This window comes from Rhinopithecus roxellana, chromosome 5, assembly GCF_007565055.1.
Source record: "Rhinopithecus roxellana isolate Shanxi Qingling chromosome 5, ASM756505v1, whole genome shotgun sequence".
NCBI lineage: Eukaryota > Metazoa > Chordata > Mammalia > Primates > Cercopithecidae > Rhinopithecus > Rhinopithecus roxellana.
Genome location: NC_044553.1, coordinates 125,948,813 through 125,964,419, shown reverse-complemented (window position 1 = coordinate 125,964,419; position 15,607 = coordinate 125,948,813). Strand labels below are relative to the sequence as shown.

General features: G+C 46.0%; 1 protein-coding gene across 4 annotated transcripts in view; it reads right to left on the bottom strand.

Annotated features, from left to right (window-relative positions):
- TUBGCP5 (tubulin gamma complex associated protein 5) overlaps positions 1-1,192 on the bottom strand; it is a 43,145-nt gene extending 41,953 nt beyond the window's left edge. For all 4 annotated transcript variants that reach the window (XM_010362172.2, XM_010362173.2, XM_030931171.1 and 1 more), the window contains exon 1: positions 919-1,192. In XM_010362172.2, the coding sequence (XP_010360474.2) occupies positions 919-1,064 (146 nt within the window). In that variant the 5' untranslated portion in view covers positions 1,065-1,192. The remainder of the gene's footprint in view (positions 1-918) is intronic.
- Positions 1,193-15,607: the final 14,415 nt, after the last annotated feature.

Here is a 15,607-nt window from a genome sequence, read left to right as displayed (position 1 = left end):
AAAAAAAAAAAAAGAATTCAGTTTATTACTTCGGAAACTTGGCATGCTTTAAAAGGATATGAAAGCCCCGTATTCCTATTATAAGCCAAGTAGACACTTTATGACTATGATCATTAAAGTAACTAAAATTACGGATTTCAAAAAACTGTTCATTATTCAAGATTTTTACTGAAATTAAACAGGTAGAATATTAACATTAACATTCTTTTAGTAATTTCATTATGGGTAATGACTATAAAAGTATTGTTTAATTTCCCTCTCCCATAAAGAAAAATAGATCTCACTCCACGTATACATCTAAATTCTGTAAGTCTTTAAAAATTAGTTACAAGAGAAACTGCATTAAAAATTGCATTAGCTGACTTAGCCTGCTACGTTGTCAGGCGCTGTGCAGAGATGCAGCATTCTAGCTGGAGTGGAAGTAGAGGAGACAGTAATGACAGGTTAATGACACGCGTTTTGTAAAAAGGAGAGCAGGGTGAGAGAGACCTTACATTGGGCTGACCAGGGAACAGGAGTCAGTGAGAATACAATCTCTTTAATTAATAAAATAAAATAAAATAAAAAATTATAGAAATGGAGTTGCTACGTTGCCCAGGCTGGCCTCGAGTCCCGCCTGCGGCCTCCCAGAGCGCTAGGTTGCAGGAGCGCGCCCCGGTCGCAAGAAACCCATTTCCACGCTTCCCCGCGTGACGATCAGGACGCGTTTCAGGTAACACACCGTGGGGTGCGCAGAGCACCGCGCCGAGGGCGCTGGCCGGGGGGAGCGGGCGGCGGCAGGGCCTGCGAGGGCTCTCTGAGGCCGCGTCCGCCTCAGCCCCATGCCCCGTCCCTGCGCACCCCGACCCCGGGCTGCGCCGGACCCACAGCGGGCTCCGGGCTGTGTCCCGGAACCCGCTCGCGCGCCGCGCCCCACACCTGAAGTTGGACCAGGCGAAGTTTAGGGCGAGCTGGAAGTTGGGGTCTGCCTCGTCCTGGAGGCCGGCGACACCCCGGACGAGCTCCCGCACGTCGCGCTCCTGCTGCGCGTCCAGCCAGCTCAACGGCGGTCCGTACCGCGCCATGTTGCGCGCGCCTGCAAAGCGCTTCTAACGACTTGGTCGCTGTCGCGCGAGAGTTCGGGCTCCCGCGGCAGTTGCCCCCGGAGCTGGCGGCCTTCTCGCGAGAGTTCGCGGTCCCGCGCCGGGCAACTAGCAAGCCGGCAGTTATTATCGCGACAGTTCGAGCTCCTGCTGTGGTGGGTACTGCCTGGAGCTGTCCCATGGTGAGGGGTGGAGTGTGCATATTCTGGTCGCCTGACTGTACATTTTCTACTGTACTCAGTTGGTGTCATCGTGATTTAGATACTTAAGGGTCTCTGGCCAGCCTCGGTGATAGTCAGTGCTTTTGAGAGCAGCCCGTTAGGTGCCCGGTCAGGAAATGCATTGAGACCTGCCTTTCCAGGAACCGTGACCCGCTCAGCTGCTGAACTCTCCCGGCCATGCAGCTTCTCCTTGCAGTGATGGTCCCTGCGGATCTCGGTGCCCCCATCCACACAACACAATCACGCTACACACATCCATGCTACACAACCAGCATCAGCGAAGCAGCTGTCCCGACGGGCTAGCAGTCCCGGCTCGCTTTTACTCCGCCTGCTCCTCAGGGGCGGTTGCGGGGACTTCATAACCCCATCTGGCCAGAGGTGCTGGTCGAGGGGAGGACTTCATAACTTCATAACCCCACCTGGCCGAAGGTACTGGGAGTGGGGACTTCATAACCCCACCTGGCCAGAGGTGCTGGGAGGACTTCACAACCACACCTGGCCAGATGTTCTGGGGGACTTCATAACCACAAATGGCGTGTGCCACCACACCAGGCTAATTTTTGAATTTTTTAGTAGAGACCGGGTTTCGCCATGTTGGCCAGGCTGGTCTCAACTCCTGACCTCTAGTGATCCATCCATCTCAGCCTCCCAAAGTGTTGGAATTACAGGCATGAGCCACCGCACCCGGCGGTGTCCTGGAACTTTACTGAATTCATTTATGAGTTCTAACAGTGTTTTGGACGAATCTTTAGGTTTGTTTAGATATAAAGTCACATCATCTACAAACAACGACAGTTTGACTTTCTTTCCAATATGCATCCTTTTTGTTTCTTTCGGTGGTCTAATTGCTCTGGTTAAAACTTTGAGTACTGGCCGGGCGCGGTGGCTCACCCCTGTAATCCCAGCACTTTGGGAGGCCGGGACGGGCGGATCACGAGGTCAGGAGATCGAGACCATCCTGGCTAACACGGTGAAACCCCGTCTCTACTAAAAATACAAAAAACTAGCCGGGCGAGGTGGCGGGCGCCTGTAGTCCCAGCTACTCGGGAGGCTAAGGCAGGAGAATGGCGTAAACCCGGGAGGCGGAGCTTGCAGTGAGCTGAGATCGCGCCACTGCACTCCAGCCTGGGCGACAGAGCAAGACTCCGTCCCTAAAAAAAAAAAAAAAAAACAAAACTTTGAGTACTATGTTGAATAAGTGGTGAAAATGAGTATCCTTGTTTTGTTCTGGATCAGAGAAAAGGCTTTCAGTTTTTTTCCCATTTAGTATAATACTAGCTGTGAGTTTATTTTATAAGACATTTATTGTGTTGAAGTATGTTCTTTCTATGGACAGTTTGTTCAGGATTTTTCTCATGAGAGGATGTTGAATTTTGTTGAATTTTTTAAAAATTTTTTTGAGACGGAGTCTCACTCTGTTGCCCAGGCTGGAGTGCAGTGGCTCCATCTCGGCTCACTGCAAGCTCCACCTCCCGGGTTCACGCTGTTCTCCTGCCTCAGCCTCCCGAATAGCTGGGACTGCAGGCACCCGCCACCACGCCCGGCTAATTTTTTTTTTGTATTGTTAGTAGAGATGGGGTTTCACTGTGTTAGCCATGATGGTCTCGATTTCCTGACCTCGTGATCCACCCGCCTCGGCCTCCCAAAGTGCTGGGAGTACAGGTGTGAGCTACCGCGCCCGGCCGAATTTCATTGAATTTTTAAAAGCATATATTGAAATAATTATATGGCTTTTATCCTGCATTCTTTGGATGCATTGTATCACGTTTATTGATTTCCATATGCTGAAGCATCTTTGCATCCCTGGGATGCATCCCACTTGATCAAATTGAATGATCTTTTTAATGTGTTCTTAAATTTGGGATGCTAGTATTTTGTTGAGGATTTTTGTCTCTGCATTCATCAGAAGTATTGGCCTGTAGTTTTCTTTTTTGTTTGTTTTGTCTGGTTTTTGTATCAGGAGAATGCTGGACTTGTAGAATGAGTTTAGGAGTATTTCCTTCTTTTAAATTTTTTGGGGTAGTTTGAGTAGAATTGGTATTAGTTCTTCTTCAGATGTTTGGCAGAATTCAGCAGTGAAGCCATCAGGTCCTCAGCTTTTCTTTGATGGGAGACTTTTCAGCACTGCCCCTATCTCTCTGTATGTTATTGGTGTATTCATGCTTTCCATTTCTTCATGCTTCAATCCTGGTAGGTTGTATGTGTCTAAGAATCTACCAATGTCCTCTGCCTTTTCCAATTTTTTGGCATATATAATAGTTGCTAATAGAAGTCTCCAAGGATAATTTGAATGTCAGTGATATCAGTTGTAATGTAGTCTCTTTGTCTGATTTGAGCCTTCTCTTTTTTTCTTAGTCTGTCAAAAGAGTTTGTCTATTTTGTTTATCTTTCCAAAAACTGACTTTTTGTTTTGTGATCTTTTGTATTTTTGTTTCAATTTGATTTCTGCTCTGATTTGCTCTGATCTTTATTATTTATTTTCTTCTCTTAATTTTGGGTTTGATTTGCTATTGCTTTTCTAATTCTTTACGGTGGTGTATCATTAGGTTGTCTGAAGTCTTTTTACTCTCTCTCCGTCTCTTTTTTTTTTTTTTTTTGAGACAAGGTCTGGCTCTGTCACTCAGGCTGGAGTGTAGTGGTGTGATCTCAGCGCACTGCAACCTCTGCCTCCCAAGCTCATGCCATTCTCCCACCTCAGCCTCCTGTATAGTTGGGACTACAGGCATGTGCCACCACACTTGGCCTTTTTTTTATTTTTTATTTTTTATTTTTTTTTTATTTTTGGTAGAAACAGGATTTCATCATGTTGCTCAGGCTGGTCTGGAACCCCTGAGCTCAAGCAATCTACCTGCTTTGGCTTCCCAAAGTGCTGGGATTACAAGCATGAACCACTGTGCCTAGCCTTTACTCTTCTAACGTAGGCATTTATTAGTATAAGCTTCCCTCTTAGTACTGCTTTTGATATATTTGATAGGTTTGGGTACGTTGTATTTCAATTTTTTAAAGTTTCAAGAAACTTTAAAATTTCTGTCTTAGTCACTGCATTCAGCAATGGTATTCAGGATCATGTTATTTAATTTCTATGTATTTGAATAGTTTCCCAAATTCCCCTTGTTGTTCATTTCTAGTTGTATTCTATTGTGGTCACAGAAGACAACTGATATAATTTTGATTTTTTCAAATTTTCTTAGACTTGTTTTGTGGCCTAAGGTATAGTCTGTTCTGGAGAATGTTCCATGTGCCAATAAGAAGAATGTGTATTCTGCAGCTGTTAGATGAAATGTTCTGTAAATATCTGTTAGATCCATTTGGTCTGTAGCGCAGATTAAGTCAGATGTTTATTTTTATTTTTATTTTTTTTTTTGAGATGGAGTCTGGCTCTGTCCCCCGGCTGGAGTGCAGTGGCGCAATCTGGGCTCCCTGCAAGCTCCGCCTCCCGGGTTCACGCCATTCTCCTGCCTCAGCCTCCCAAGTAGCTGGGACTACAGGCGCCCGCCACCGCACCCGGCTAATATTTTTGTATTTTTTAGTAGAGACGGGGTTTCACCGTGTTAGTCAGGATGGTCTCGATCTCCTGACCTCGTGATCCGCCCGTCTCAGCCTCCCAAAGTGCTGGGATTACAGGGGTGAGCCACCGCGCCCGGCAAGTCAGATGTTTCTATGTTGATTTTCTGCCTGGAAGTTCTGTCCAATGCTGAAAGTAGGTTGCTGAAGTCTTCAGCTATTATGGTATTGAGGACTCTCTCTTTAGCTGTAACACTATTTGCTTTATCTATCCGGCTGCTCTAGTGTTGGGCATGTATATATTTACCATTGTTATAGCCTCTTGCCGAGTTAACCACTTCGTCCTCATATAGTAACCTCGTCTTTTTTCACTGTTCTGTCTTGAAAGGTCATATAATAACCTCTTTGTTTTTCTCACTGTTCTGTCTTGAAAGGTCATATAATAACCTCTTTGTTTTTCTCACTGTTCTGTCTTGAAAGGTCATATAATAACCTCTTTGTTTTTCTCACTGTTCTGTCTTGAAAGGTCATATAATAACCTCTTTGTTTTTCTCACTGTTCTGTCTTGAAAGGTCATATAATAACCTCTTTGTTTTTCTCACTGTTCTGTCTTGAAAGGTCATATAATAACCTCTTTGTTTTTCTCACTGTTCTGTCTTGAAAGGTCATATAATAACCTCTTTGTTTTTCTCACTGTTCTGTCTTGAAAGGTCATATAATAACCTCTTTGTTTTTCTCACTGTTCTGTCTTGAAAGGTCATATAATAACCTCTTTGTTTTTCTCACTGTTCTGTCTTGAAAGGTCATATAATAACCTCTTTGTTTTTCTCACTGTTCTGTCTTGAAAGGTCATATAATAACCTCTTTGTTTTTCTCACTGTTCTGTCTTGAAAGGTCATATAATAACCTCTTTGTTTTTCTCACTGTTCTGTCTTGAAAGGTCATATAATAACCTCTTTGTTTTTCTCACTGTTCTGTCTTGAAAGGTCATATAATAACCTCTTTGTTTTTCTCACTGTTCTGTCTTGAAAGGTCATATAATAACCTCTTTGTTTTTCTCACTGTTCTGTCTTGAAAGGTCATATAATAACCTCTTTGTTTTTCTCACTGTTCTGTCTTGAAAGGTCATATAATAACCTCTTTGTTTTTCTCACTGTTCTGTCTTGAAAGGTCATATAATAACCTCTTTGTTTTTCTCACTGTTCTGTCTTGAAAGGTCATATAATAACCTCTTTGTTTTTCTCACTGTTCTGTCTTGAAAGGTCATATAATAACCTCTTTGTTTTTCTCACTGTTCTGTCTTGAAAGGTCATATAATAACCTCTTTGTTTTTCTCACTGTTCTGTCTTGAAAGGTCATATAATAACCTCTTTGTTTTTCTCACTGTTCTGTCTTGAAAGGTCATATAATAACCTCTTTGTTTTTCTCACTGTTCTGTCTTGAAAGGTCATATAATAACCTCTTTGTTTTTCTCACTGTTCTGTCTTGAAAGGTCATATAATAACCTCTTTGTTTTTCTCACTGTTCTGTCTTGAAAGGTCATATAATAACCTCTTTGTTTTTCTCACTGTTTTGTCTCTTTAGCTATAATACTACTTGCTTTATACAGCGGGCTGCTCCAGCGCTGGGTACATACGTATTTCTCATTGTTGCATCCTCTTCCTGAGCTAACCACTTCATCCTCATGTTATAACCTTTTTTTTATTGTTTTGTCTTTAAATGTCTTATATCAGAAACTTTGTCTGATATAAGTATAGTGACTCCTGCTTTTTTGTTTCCATTTGCATGGAATATCTATTTTCATCCCTTCCTTTTCAGTCTGTGTGTATCTTTACAGGTGAAGTGAGTTTCTTTCCTTATTTTTTATTGACAGAGTTTATTTCTTGTTGCCCAGGCTGGAGTGCAATGACATGGTCTTAGCTCACTGCAACCTCCACCTCCTGGGTTCAAGTGATTCTCCTGCCTCAGGCTCCTAAGTAGCTGGTATTACAGGCGCCTGCCACCACACATGGCTGATTTTTTTGTATTTTTAGTAGAGACGGGGTTTCACCGTGTTGGCCAGGGTGGTCTCAAAACTCCTGAACTCAGGTGATCTGCGCGCCTCAGCCTCCCGCAGTGCTGAAATTACAGACCTGAGCCACTGTGCCCAGCTGAAATGAGTTTCTTACAGGCAGCATATAGTGAGCCTTGTTTTTAAAATACATTCAGCCACTCTATGTCTTTTTATTGGAGAATATAGCCTGTTTATATTCAATGTTATTATCGATAGGTTACTGATGCCATTGTGTTACTTGTTTTCTGGTTGGTGTATTAGTCCTTCCTTTCTCCCGGTCTTCCTTTGTGTAGAAATGATATTCTTTGGTAGCATATTTTTATTTCTTGCTTTTTAATTTTTGTGTATCTATTATAGTTTTTTCCTTGGTGATTACCATGAGGTTTGCAGAAAACATAATCAATTCTTTTAAACTGATGACAACTCAACTCTGATCACATAGAAAAGAAAAAAGAAAGAAAAATTAACTTGGTCACTGCTGCTTTTTGACTTTTTGTTGTTTCTATTTTTATATATTTTGTATCTTCACAATTGTTTTACTTATGATTATTTTTGATGGGTTTGTCTTTTAGTCTTCACACTAAAGATATGAGTGATTTTTTTTCCCCTGAGCCAGAGTCTCGCTCTGTCACCCAGGTTGAAGTACAGTGGTGTGATCTTGGTTCACTGCAACCTCCACCTCCAGGATTCAAGTGATCTTGTGCCTCAGCCACCTGAGTAGCTGGGATTACAGGCATGCACCACCATACCCAGCTAATTTTTGTGTTTTTAGTAAAGATGGGGTTTTGCCATGTTGGCCAGCTGGTCTTGAACTCCTGAGCTCAAGTGATTCACCCACCTCAGCCTCCCAAGGTGACATGAGTGATTTATATTCTACAATTACAATATTAGAGTATTAGGTGTACTTACTTTCATCACAGGTTTTATACTTTCTGATGATTTCTTGTTGCATATTAGCATGCTTTACTTTCAGAATGAAGAAGTACCTTTAGCATTTCTTATAAAATGAATCTAGCACTGATGAATTTCCTTAGCTTTTGTTTGTCTGGAAAAGCTTTTATTTCTCCTTGGTGTTTGAAGGATAACTTTGTTGGATACAGTATTTTATGTTAGAAGTTGTTCCACTCCAGACTTTGTATATGTCATTCCACTCTCCTGGCTTGTATGGTTTCCACTGAGCAGTCTACAACCAGATACATTGGAGCTTCTTTATATGTTATTTGCTTCTTTCTGTTACTGTTTTTAGGATCCTTTCTTTGTCCTTGACCTTTGAGAGTTTGATTATTATATGCCTTGAGGGAGTCTTATTTAGCTTGAATCTTTTTGGTGTGTGCTTTTTTTTTTTTTAATTTTTTTTTAACCTTCTTCTATGTGGATATTACTATCTTTTTCTAGGTGTGAAAAGTTACATGTTATTTGCCTGAATAAACCTTCTACCCAAATCTCTTTCTCCATCCTCTTTAAGGTTAATAACTCTTATATTTGCCTTTTTAATGCTGTTTTCTAGATAGCCTTAAAAGGGCAAATATAAGAGTAGGCATACTTCATTCTTTTATTTTCTGCTCTGTGTATTTTCAAATAGCCTATCTTTGAGCTCACTAATTTATTCTTTTGCTTGATCAATTCTGGAGGCATTCTGATGCATTTTTCAGTTTGTTAATTGAATTTTTAGTCTCTGGGATCATACCACTGCACTCCAGCCTGGGTGACAGAGACTCTGTCTCAAAAAACAAAACAAAACAAAAACAAACAACAGCCGGATGCAGTGGCTCACGCCTGTAATCCCAGCACTTTAGGAGGCTGAGGTGGATGGATCATGAGGTCAGGAAATCAAGACCATCCTGACTAACATGGTGAAACCCCGTCTCTACTAAAAAAATACAAAAAATTAGCCAGGTGTGGTGGCGGGTGCCTGTAGTCCCAGCTACTCGGGAAGCAGAGGCAGGAGAATGGCATGAACCTGGGAGGCAGAGCTTGCAGTGGGCCAAGATCATGCCACTGCACTCCAGCCTGGGCGACAGAGTGGGACTCTGTATCAAAAAAAAAAAAAAAAAAAAAAACCAAAACCAAAACAAAAACAAAAACTCGTCTCTGGAATTTGTTTGATTTTTTAAAAAAATTATTTTCATCTCTCTGTTTTTTTGATAGAATTCTGAGTTTCTTCTTTGTGTTGTCTTGAAATTCATTGAGCTTCCTCAAGACGGTTATTTGAATTCCTCATCTGAGGAATTCTTCATGCCTCACATATTTCCATTACTCCAGGCTCAGTCACTGTGCTTTCTTAAGTCCGTTTGGTGAGGTTGTATTTGCCTGGATGTTCTTGATACTTGTGGTTGTTTGGGCATTGAAGAGTTAGTTATTTATTCCAGTCTTTCAATCTGGCCCTTGTTTGTACTTGTTCTTTGAGAGGGATTTCCTAGAATACAAAGAGAATTGTACATATCCTAAGCCTCAGGTGACTACAACTGTTCCATCACTAGGGGGTACCCTAAGCCCATGTATGCTGTGACTCTTGCAGACTACTAGATATAGCCTTAGAGGACTTGGAGAAGACAAGGCAGAATTCCCTGGGTAAATTTCTTGCTCTCTTCCCTCTTTCCCTTCCCACTCCCAGCAGGAGTCTCCCTGCTCTGCATTGGCGGAGGGATGACACAGGCATTCCCATGGCTGCCACAGTGGCACTGCACTAGGTTTACCTGTAGCTCATTGCTTTCCAGACCAGTGAAACACCATAGTTCACCCAAGACCTGTGGCTGCTACTGCCTGTCTGCTACTGCTGTTTGTTCAAGTCCTCAAGCCACTTTGGTTTGCAGGTGGTGGATCCTTCCAGGACTCAGTTCATCACATGAAGGCAGGAAATTCCCTTCTGGCTAGGGGTGAATCTAAAAATGCCATCTAAGAGCAAAGGCTTGGAATTGAAATTGTGAGATTCAGGATCCTACCTGAAGGTTTATTTTACTGTGGCTGAGCTGGTACCTGTAAGACTTAAAGAGGAAAGAAACACAAAACATGGCTGGCAGTTAAAGACAGGTTTACTTTAGATAAAACCTGAGAGGGGCTTCTGGCTGATTTCCGTCAGGAGCGCTTTCTTTTACAGACTAAGAGTATATATTGATTTTAGGGTAAGGGGGCTTATGACAAGCTTGGAATGTTTCTGTGTGAGGGAGAAGTTTTATGGCAGGGTTGGAACTTCTCTGGGAGGGGGGGAGGTTATCTTGGGGCAGACATCTTTCCAGTCAGAGTGGGGTTATCTTGAGGCTGGCATCTTCCTGGCAGAGGGGGGTTATCTTGGGGCTAGCATGTCTCTGGGCGGGGAGGAGTTTGGAATGTTTCTGGTTGGAGATATTATTTGTGGTTTATGGCTGTGCTGACCTTAGCTGTCCCAACCTGCAGGACAGTCGAACAGACCCTGGAAGGGGGAGTGGGAATGGAGGAGACAAGAAAACACAAGAAATGGAGACAAGACAAACAGCCTGATCAAGTCTCGTTTATTGAGTGTAGGGTCATGCCTTATATAGGCTGGCAGGGGAAGAGGTTGGGCCAGGGTGGTGATAGGGGGCCGGGTCTGCTCAAATTACAATCGCGCATGCGCCGTGGGTTTGTACTTTTCCCGGGCATGGGATCGCGCCTGCGCCCTGGGCTGCATATCTTCCTGGGTGGGAAAATGTTTGCGCGCGCACGGGAAAGGTTGGCGCGTGCGGGAAAGGTTGGCGCGCGCGGGAACAGTTTTGGCGCGCGCGGGAGAAACTTAGGCGCGCGCGGGAAAAGCTTTGGGCGTGCGCGGGAAGGGTTTGTAAATAAAAAACCCGGGAATGTGCCCTCTTGTCTCCGCTTTGCGGAGATCAAGCAACAGAGGTCGGCTAATTCCGGGCCTCATGGCTCCGGACAGGTCCCCCTTTTTTATATATAATTATGGCTAGAAGATTGTCCCTCGGGAACTGTGCCTGTCTTAGGTTGCAGTAATGCATCTCATCACTGGTACCCATCATGGGATTAGGCAGTAGCTTATGACGGCCCTCCTGTCTCAGGTTAGTGAGAGACGACACTCTCTTACCCGTCATTGGCTGTCCAGTTCAGCGCCTAGGGAAGGTGGTCATAATGGGTGTGAGTATGAACCACCGCGACCTTCTTGTTCTAGGCGATGATAATGGACCTGTATAGGCTTCGCTTGGATAGCCTCGACCTGTTGCTTAATGAATGTCATGAGCTTATTGAAGACCAAAGGTCCTACAGAGAGTAAGAGCAATAGGCAAAGCAGGGGGCCCAGGAATGGCATAAGATAGGGAAGGAGTCCATGGAACCCAGTCCAAAACGGGTTATCGGTTATTTCTTTTCGTCGTTTTTCTAGGTCTTCTTGTAGACGCCTGATTTTGTCCCTGACGATCCCGGATTTGTTGACATAGAAACAGCACTTCTCCTGTAAAGCCAAGCAGATGCCTCCCTGTTCTGCAGTTGGTAAATCTAGGCCTCTTCTATTTTGGAGCACTACTTCTGCCAGAGAATCTACCTGATCTTGTAAATCTTGTATAGTACTTGAGATGGCCTGCATATCTGAGATCAATTGGTGAGACAATTTGGTGTATTGAGTAACAGAAACCCCTAGGCCTGTAGCCCCAGTTGCTACGGCAGTAGTGATGCCTAATCCTGCAAGTAAGGGGATAAACCCCTAGGCCTGTAGCCCCAGTTGCCACGGCAGTAGTTATGCCTAATCCTACAAGTAAGGGGATAAACCCAAAGGCCTGTAGCCCCAGTTGCTACGGCAGTAGTTATGCCTAATCCTGCAAGTAAGGGGATAAACCCCTAGGCCTGCAGCCCCAGTTGCTACGGCAGTAGTTATGCCTAATCCTGCAAGTAAGGGGATAAACCCCTAGGCCTGCAGCCCCAGTTGCTACGGCAGTAGTTATGCCTAATCCTGCAAGTAAGGGGATAAACCCCTAGGCCTGTAGCCCCAGTTGCTCCGGCAGTAGTTATGCCTAATCCTGCAAGTAAGGGGATAAACCCCTAGGCCTGTAGCCCCAGTTGCTCCGGCAGTAGTGATGCCTAATCCTGCAAGTAAGGGGATAAACCCCTAGGCCTGTAGCCCCAGTTGCTCCGGCAGTAGTGATGCCTAATCCTGCAAGTAAGGGGATAAACCCCTAGGCCTGTAGCCCCAGTTGCTCCGGCAGTAGTGATGCCTAATCCTACAAGTAAGGGGATAAACCCCTAGGCCTGCAGCCCCAGTTGCTACGGCAGTAGTTATGCCTAATCCTACAAGGGGATAAACCCCTAGGCCTGTAGCCCCAGTTGCTCCGGCAGTAGTGATGCCTAATCCTGCAAGTAAGGGGGTAAACCCCTAGGCCTGCAGCCCCAGTTGCTACGGCAGTGGTTATGCCTAATCCTGCAAGTAAGGGGATAAACCCCTAGGCCTGTAGCCCCAGGTGCTCCGGCAGTAGTGATGCCTAATCCTGCAAGTAAGGGGATAAACCCTTAGGCCTGTAGCCCCAGTTGCTCCGACAGTAGTTATGCCTAATCCTACAAGTAAGGGGATAAACCCCTAGGCCTGTAGCCCCAGTTGCTCCGGCAGTAGTGATGCCTAATCCTACAAGTAAGGGGATAAACCCCTAGGCCTGTAGCCCCAGTTGCTCCGGCAGTAGTGATGCCTAATCCTGCAAGTAAGGGGATAAACCCCTAGGCCTGTAGCCCCAGTTGCTCCGGCAGTAGTGATGCCTAATCCTGCAAGTAAGGGGATAAACCCCTAGGCCTGTAGCCCCAGTTGCTCCGGCAGTAGTGATGCCTAATCCTGCAAGTAAGGGGATAAACCCCTAGGCCTGTAGCCCCAGTTGCTACGGCAGTAGTGATGCCTAATCCTGCAAGTAAGGGGGTAAACCCCTAGGCCTGCAGCCCCAGTTGCTACGGCAGTAGTTATGCCTAATCCTACAAGTAAGGGGATAAACCCCTAGGCCTGTAGCCCCAGTTGCTCCGGCAGTAGTGATGCCTAATCCTGCAAGTAAGGGGGTAAACCCCTAGGCCTGCAGCCCCAGTTGCTACGGCAGTGGTTATGCCTAATCCTGCAAGTAAGGGGATAAACCCCTAGGCCTGTAGCCCCAGTTGCTCCGGCAGTAGTGATGCCTAATCCTGCAAGTAAGGGGATAAACCCCTAGGCCTGTAGCCCCAGTTGCTACGGCAGTAGTTTTGCCTAATCCTACAAGTAAGGGGATAAACCCCTAGGCCTGCAGCCCCAGTTGCTCCGGCAGTAGTGATGCCTAATCCTACAAGTAAGGGGATAAACCCCTAGGCCTGCAGCCCCAGTTGCTACAGCAGTAGTGATGCCTAATCCTGCAAGTAAGGGGATAAACCCCTAGGCCTGTAGCCCCAGTTGCTATGGCAGTAGTTATGCCTAATCCTGCAAGTAAGGGGATAAACCCCTAGGCCTGCCTGTAGCCCCAGTTGCTACGGCAGTAGTTATGCCTAATCCTGCAAGTAAGGGGATAAACCCCTAGGCCTGTAGCCCCAGTTGCTACGGCGGTAGTGATGCCTAATCCTGCAAGTAAGGGGATAAACCCCTAGGCCTGTGGCCCCAGTTGCTACGGCGGTAGTGATGCCTAATCCTGCAAGTAAGGGGATAAACCCCTAGGACTGTGGCCCCAGTTGCTACGGCAGTAGTTATGCCTAATCCTACAAGTAAGGGGATAAACCCCTAGGCCTGTGGTCCCAGTTGCTCCGGCAGTAGTTATGCCTAATCCTGCAAGTAAGGGGACAAACCCCTAGGCCTGTAGCCCCAGTTGCTCCGGCAGTAGTTATGCCTAATCCTGCAAGTAAGGGGATAAACCCCTAGGCCTGTGGCCCCAGTTGCTACGGCAGTAGTTATGCCTAATCCTGCAAGTAAGGGGATAAACCCCTAGGCCTGTGGCCCCAGTTGCTACGGCGGTAGTTATGCCTAATCCTGCAAGTAAGGGGATAAACCCCTAGGCCTGTGGCCCCAGTTGCTACGGCGGTAGTTATGCCTAATCCTGCAAGTAAGGGGATAAACCCCTAGGCCTGTGGCCCCAGTTGCTACGGCACTAGTTATGCCTAATCCTGCAAGTAAGGGGATAAACCCCTAGGCCTGTGGCCCCAGTTGCTACGGCAGTAGTTATGCCGAATCCTGCAAGTAAGGGGATAAACCCCTAGGCCTGTGGCCCCAGTTGCTACGGCAGTAGTTATGCCGAATCCTGCAAGTAAGGGGACAAACCCCTAGGCCTGTGGCCCCAGTTGCTCCGGCAGTAGTTATGCCTAATCCTGCAAGTAAGGGGATAAACCCCTAGGCCTGTGGCCCCAGTTGCTACGGCAGTAGTTATGCCTAATCCTGCAAGTAAGGGGATAAACCCCTAGGCCTGTGGCCCCAGTTGCTACGGCGGTAGTTATGCCTAATCCTGCAAGTAAGGGGATAAACCCCTAGGCCTGTGGCCCCAGTTGCTACGGCGGTAGTTATGCCTAATCCTGCAAGTAAGGGGATAAACCCCTAGGCCTGTGGCCCCAGTTGCTCCGGCAGTAGTGATGCCTAATCCTGCAAGTAAGGGGATAAACCCCTAGGCCTGTGGCCCCAGTTGCTACGGCAGTAGTTATGCCGAATCCTGCAAGTAAGGGGATAAACCCCTAGGCCTGTGGCCCCAGTTGCTACGGCAGTAGTTATGCCGAATCCTGCAAGTAAGGGGATAAACCCCTAGGCCTGTGGCCCCAGTTGCTCCGGCAGTAGTTATGCCTAATCCTGCAAGTAAGGGGACAAACCCCTAGGCCTGTGGCCCCAGTTGCTCCGGCAGTAGTTATGCCTAATCCTGCAAGTAAGGGGACAAACCCCTAGGCCTGTGGCCCCAGTTGCTCCGGCAGTAGTTATGCCTAATCCTGCAAGTAAGGGGATAAACCCCTAGGCCTGTGGCCCCAGTTGCTACGGCAGTAGTTATGCCTAATCCTGCAAGTAAGGGGATAAACCCCTAGGCCTGTGGCCCCAGTTGCTACGGCGGTAGTTATGCCTAATCCTGCAAGTAAGGGGATAAACCCCTAGGCCTGTGGCCCCAGTTGCTACGGCGGTAGTTATGCCTAATCCTGCAAGTAAGGGGATAAACCCCTAGGCCTGTGGCCCCAGTTGCTACGGCAGTAGTTATGCCTAATCCTGCAAGTAAGGGGATAAACCCCTAGGCCTGTGGCCCCAGTTGCTACGGCAGTAGTTATGCCTAATCCTGCAAGTAAGGGGATAAACCCCTAGGCCTGTGGCCCCAGTTGCTACGGCAGTAGTTATGCCTAATCCTGCAAGTAAGGGGATAAACCCCTAGGCCTGTAGCCCCAGTTGCTACGGCAGTCGTGATGCCTAATCCTGCAAGTAAGGGGACAAATTGTATTGCCCTTTTGTTTCTTCCTAAAAAGTGATCTATAGCTGGGATAGGCACAGGTTCATCTCCAGGGATAATGTCTATGTCTGGCAAAAGTGTGGCTAAGACACAGCGTCCTGTCCAGTTAGTAGGTAAATAGGTATAAGCCCTATTATTGCCACATATAAAAACCGAGCTGTTTGGGGCACACAACGGTTGGGAAATATTTGCTATGGTGGAACAATTATTGAATTGATTGAATCCTACATCGAGGTCGTAAGTGTTATTAAGGGGAGGGGAGTACATGCAAGAGGAACTAGGAAATTCTAAAGGTTGTACTTTAAGGGGAGGAATTATGGTGCAAAGGGTATTGGATGTATAATTTAAGTCATTGCTGGGTATGGCAAGAGGAACGGGATCTCC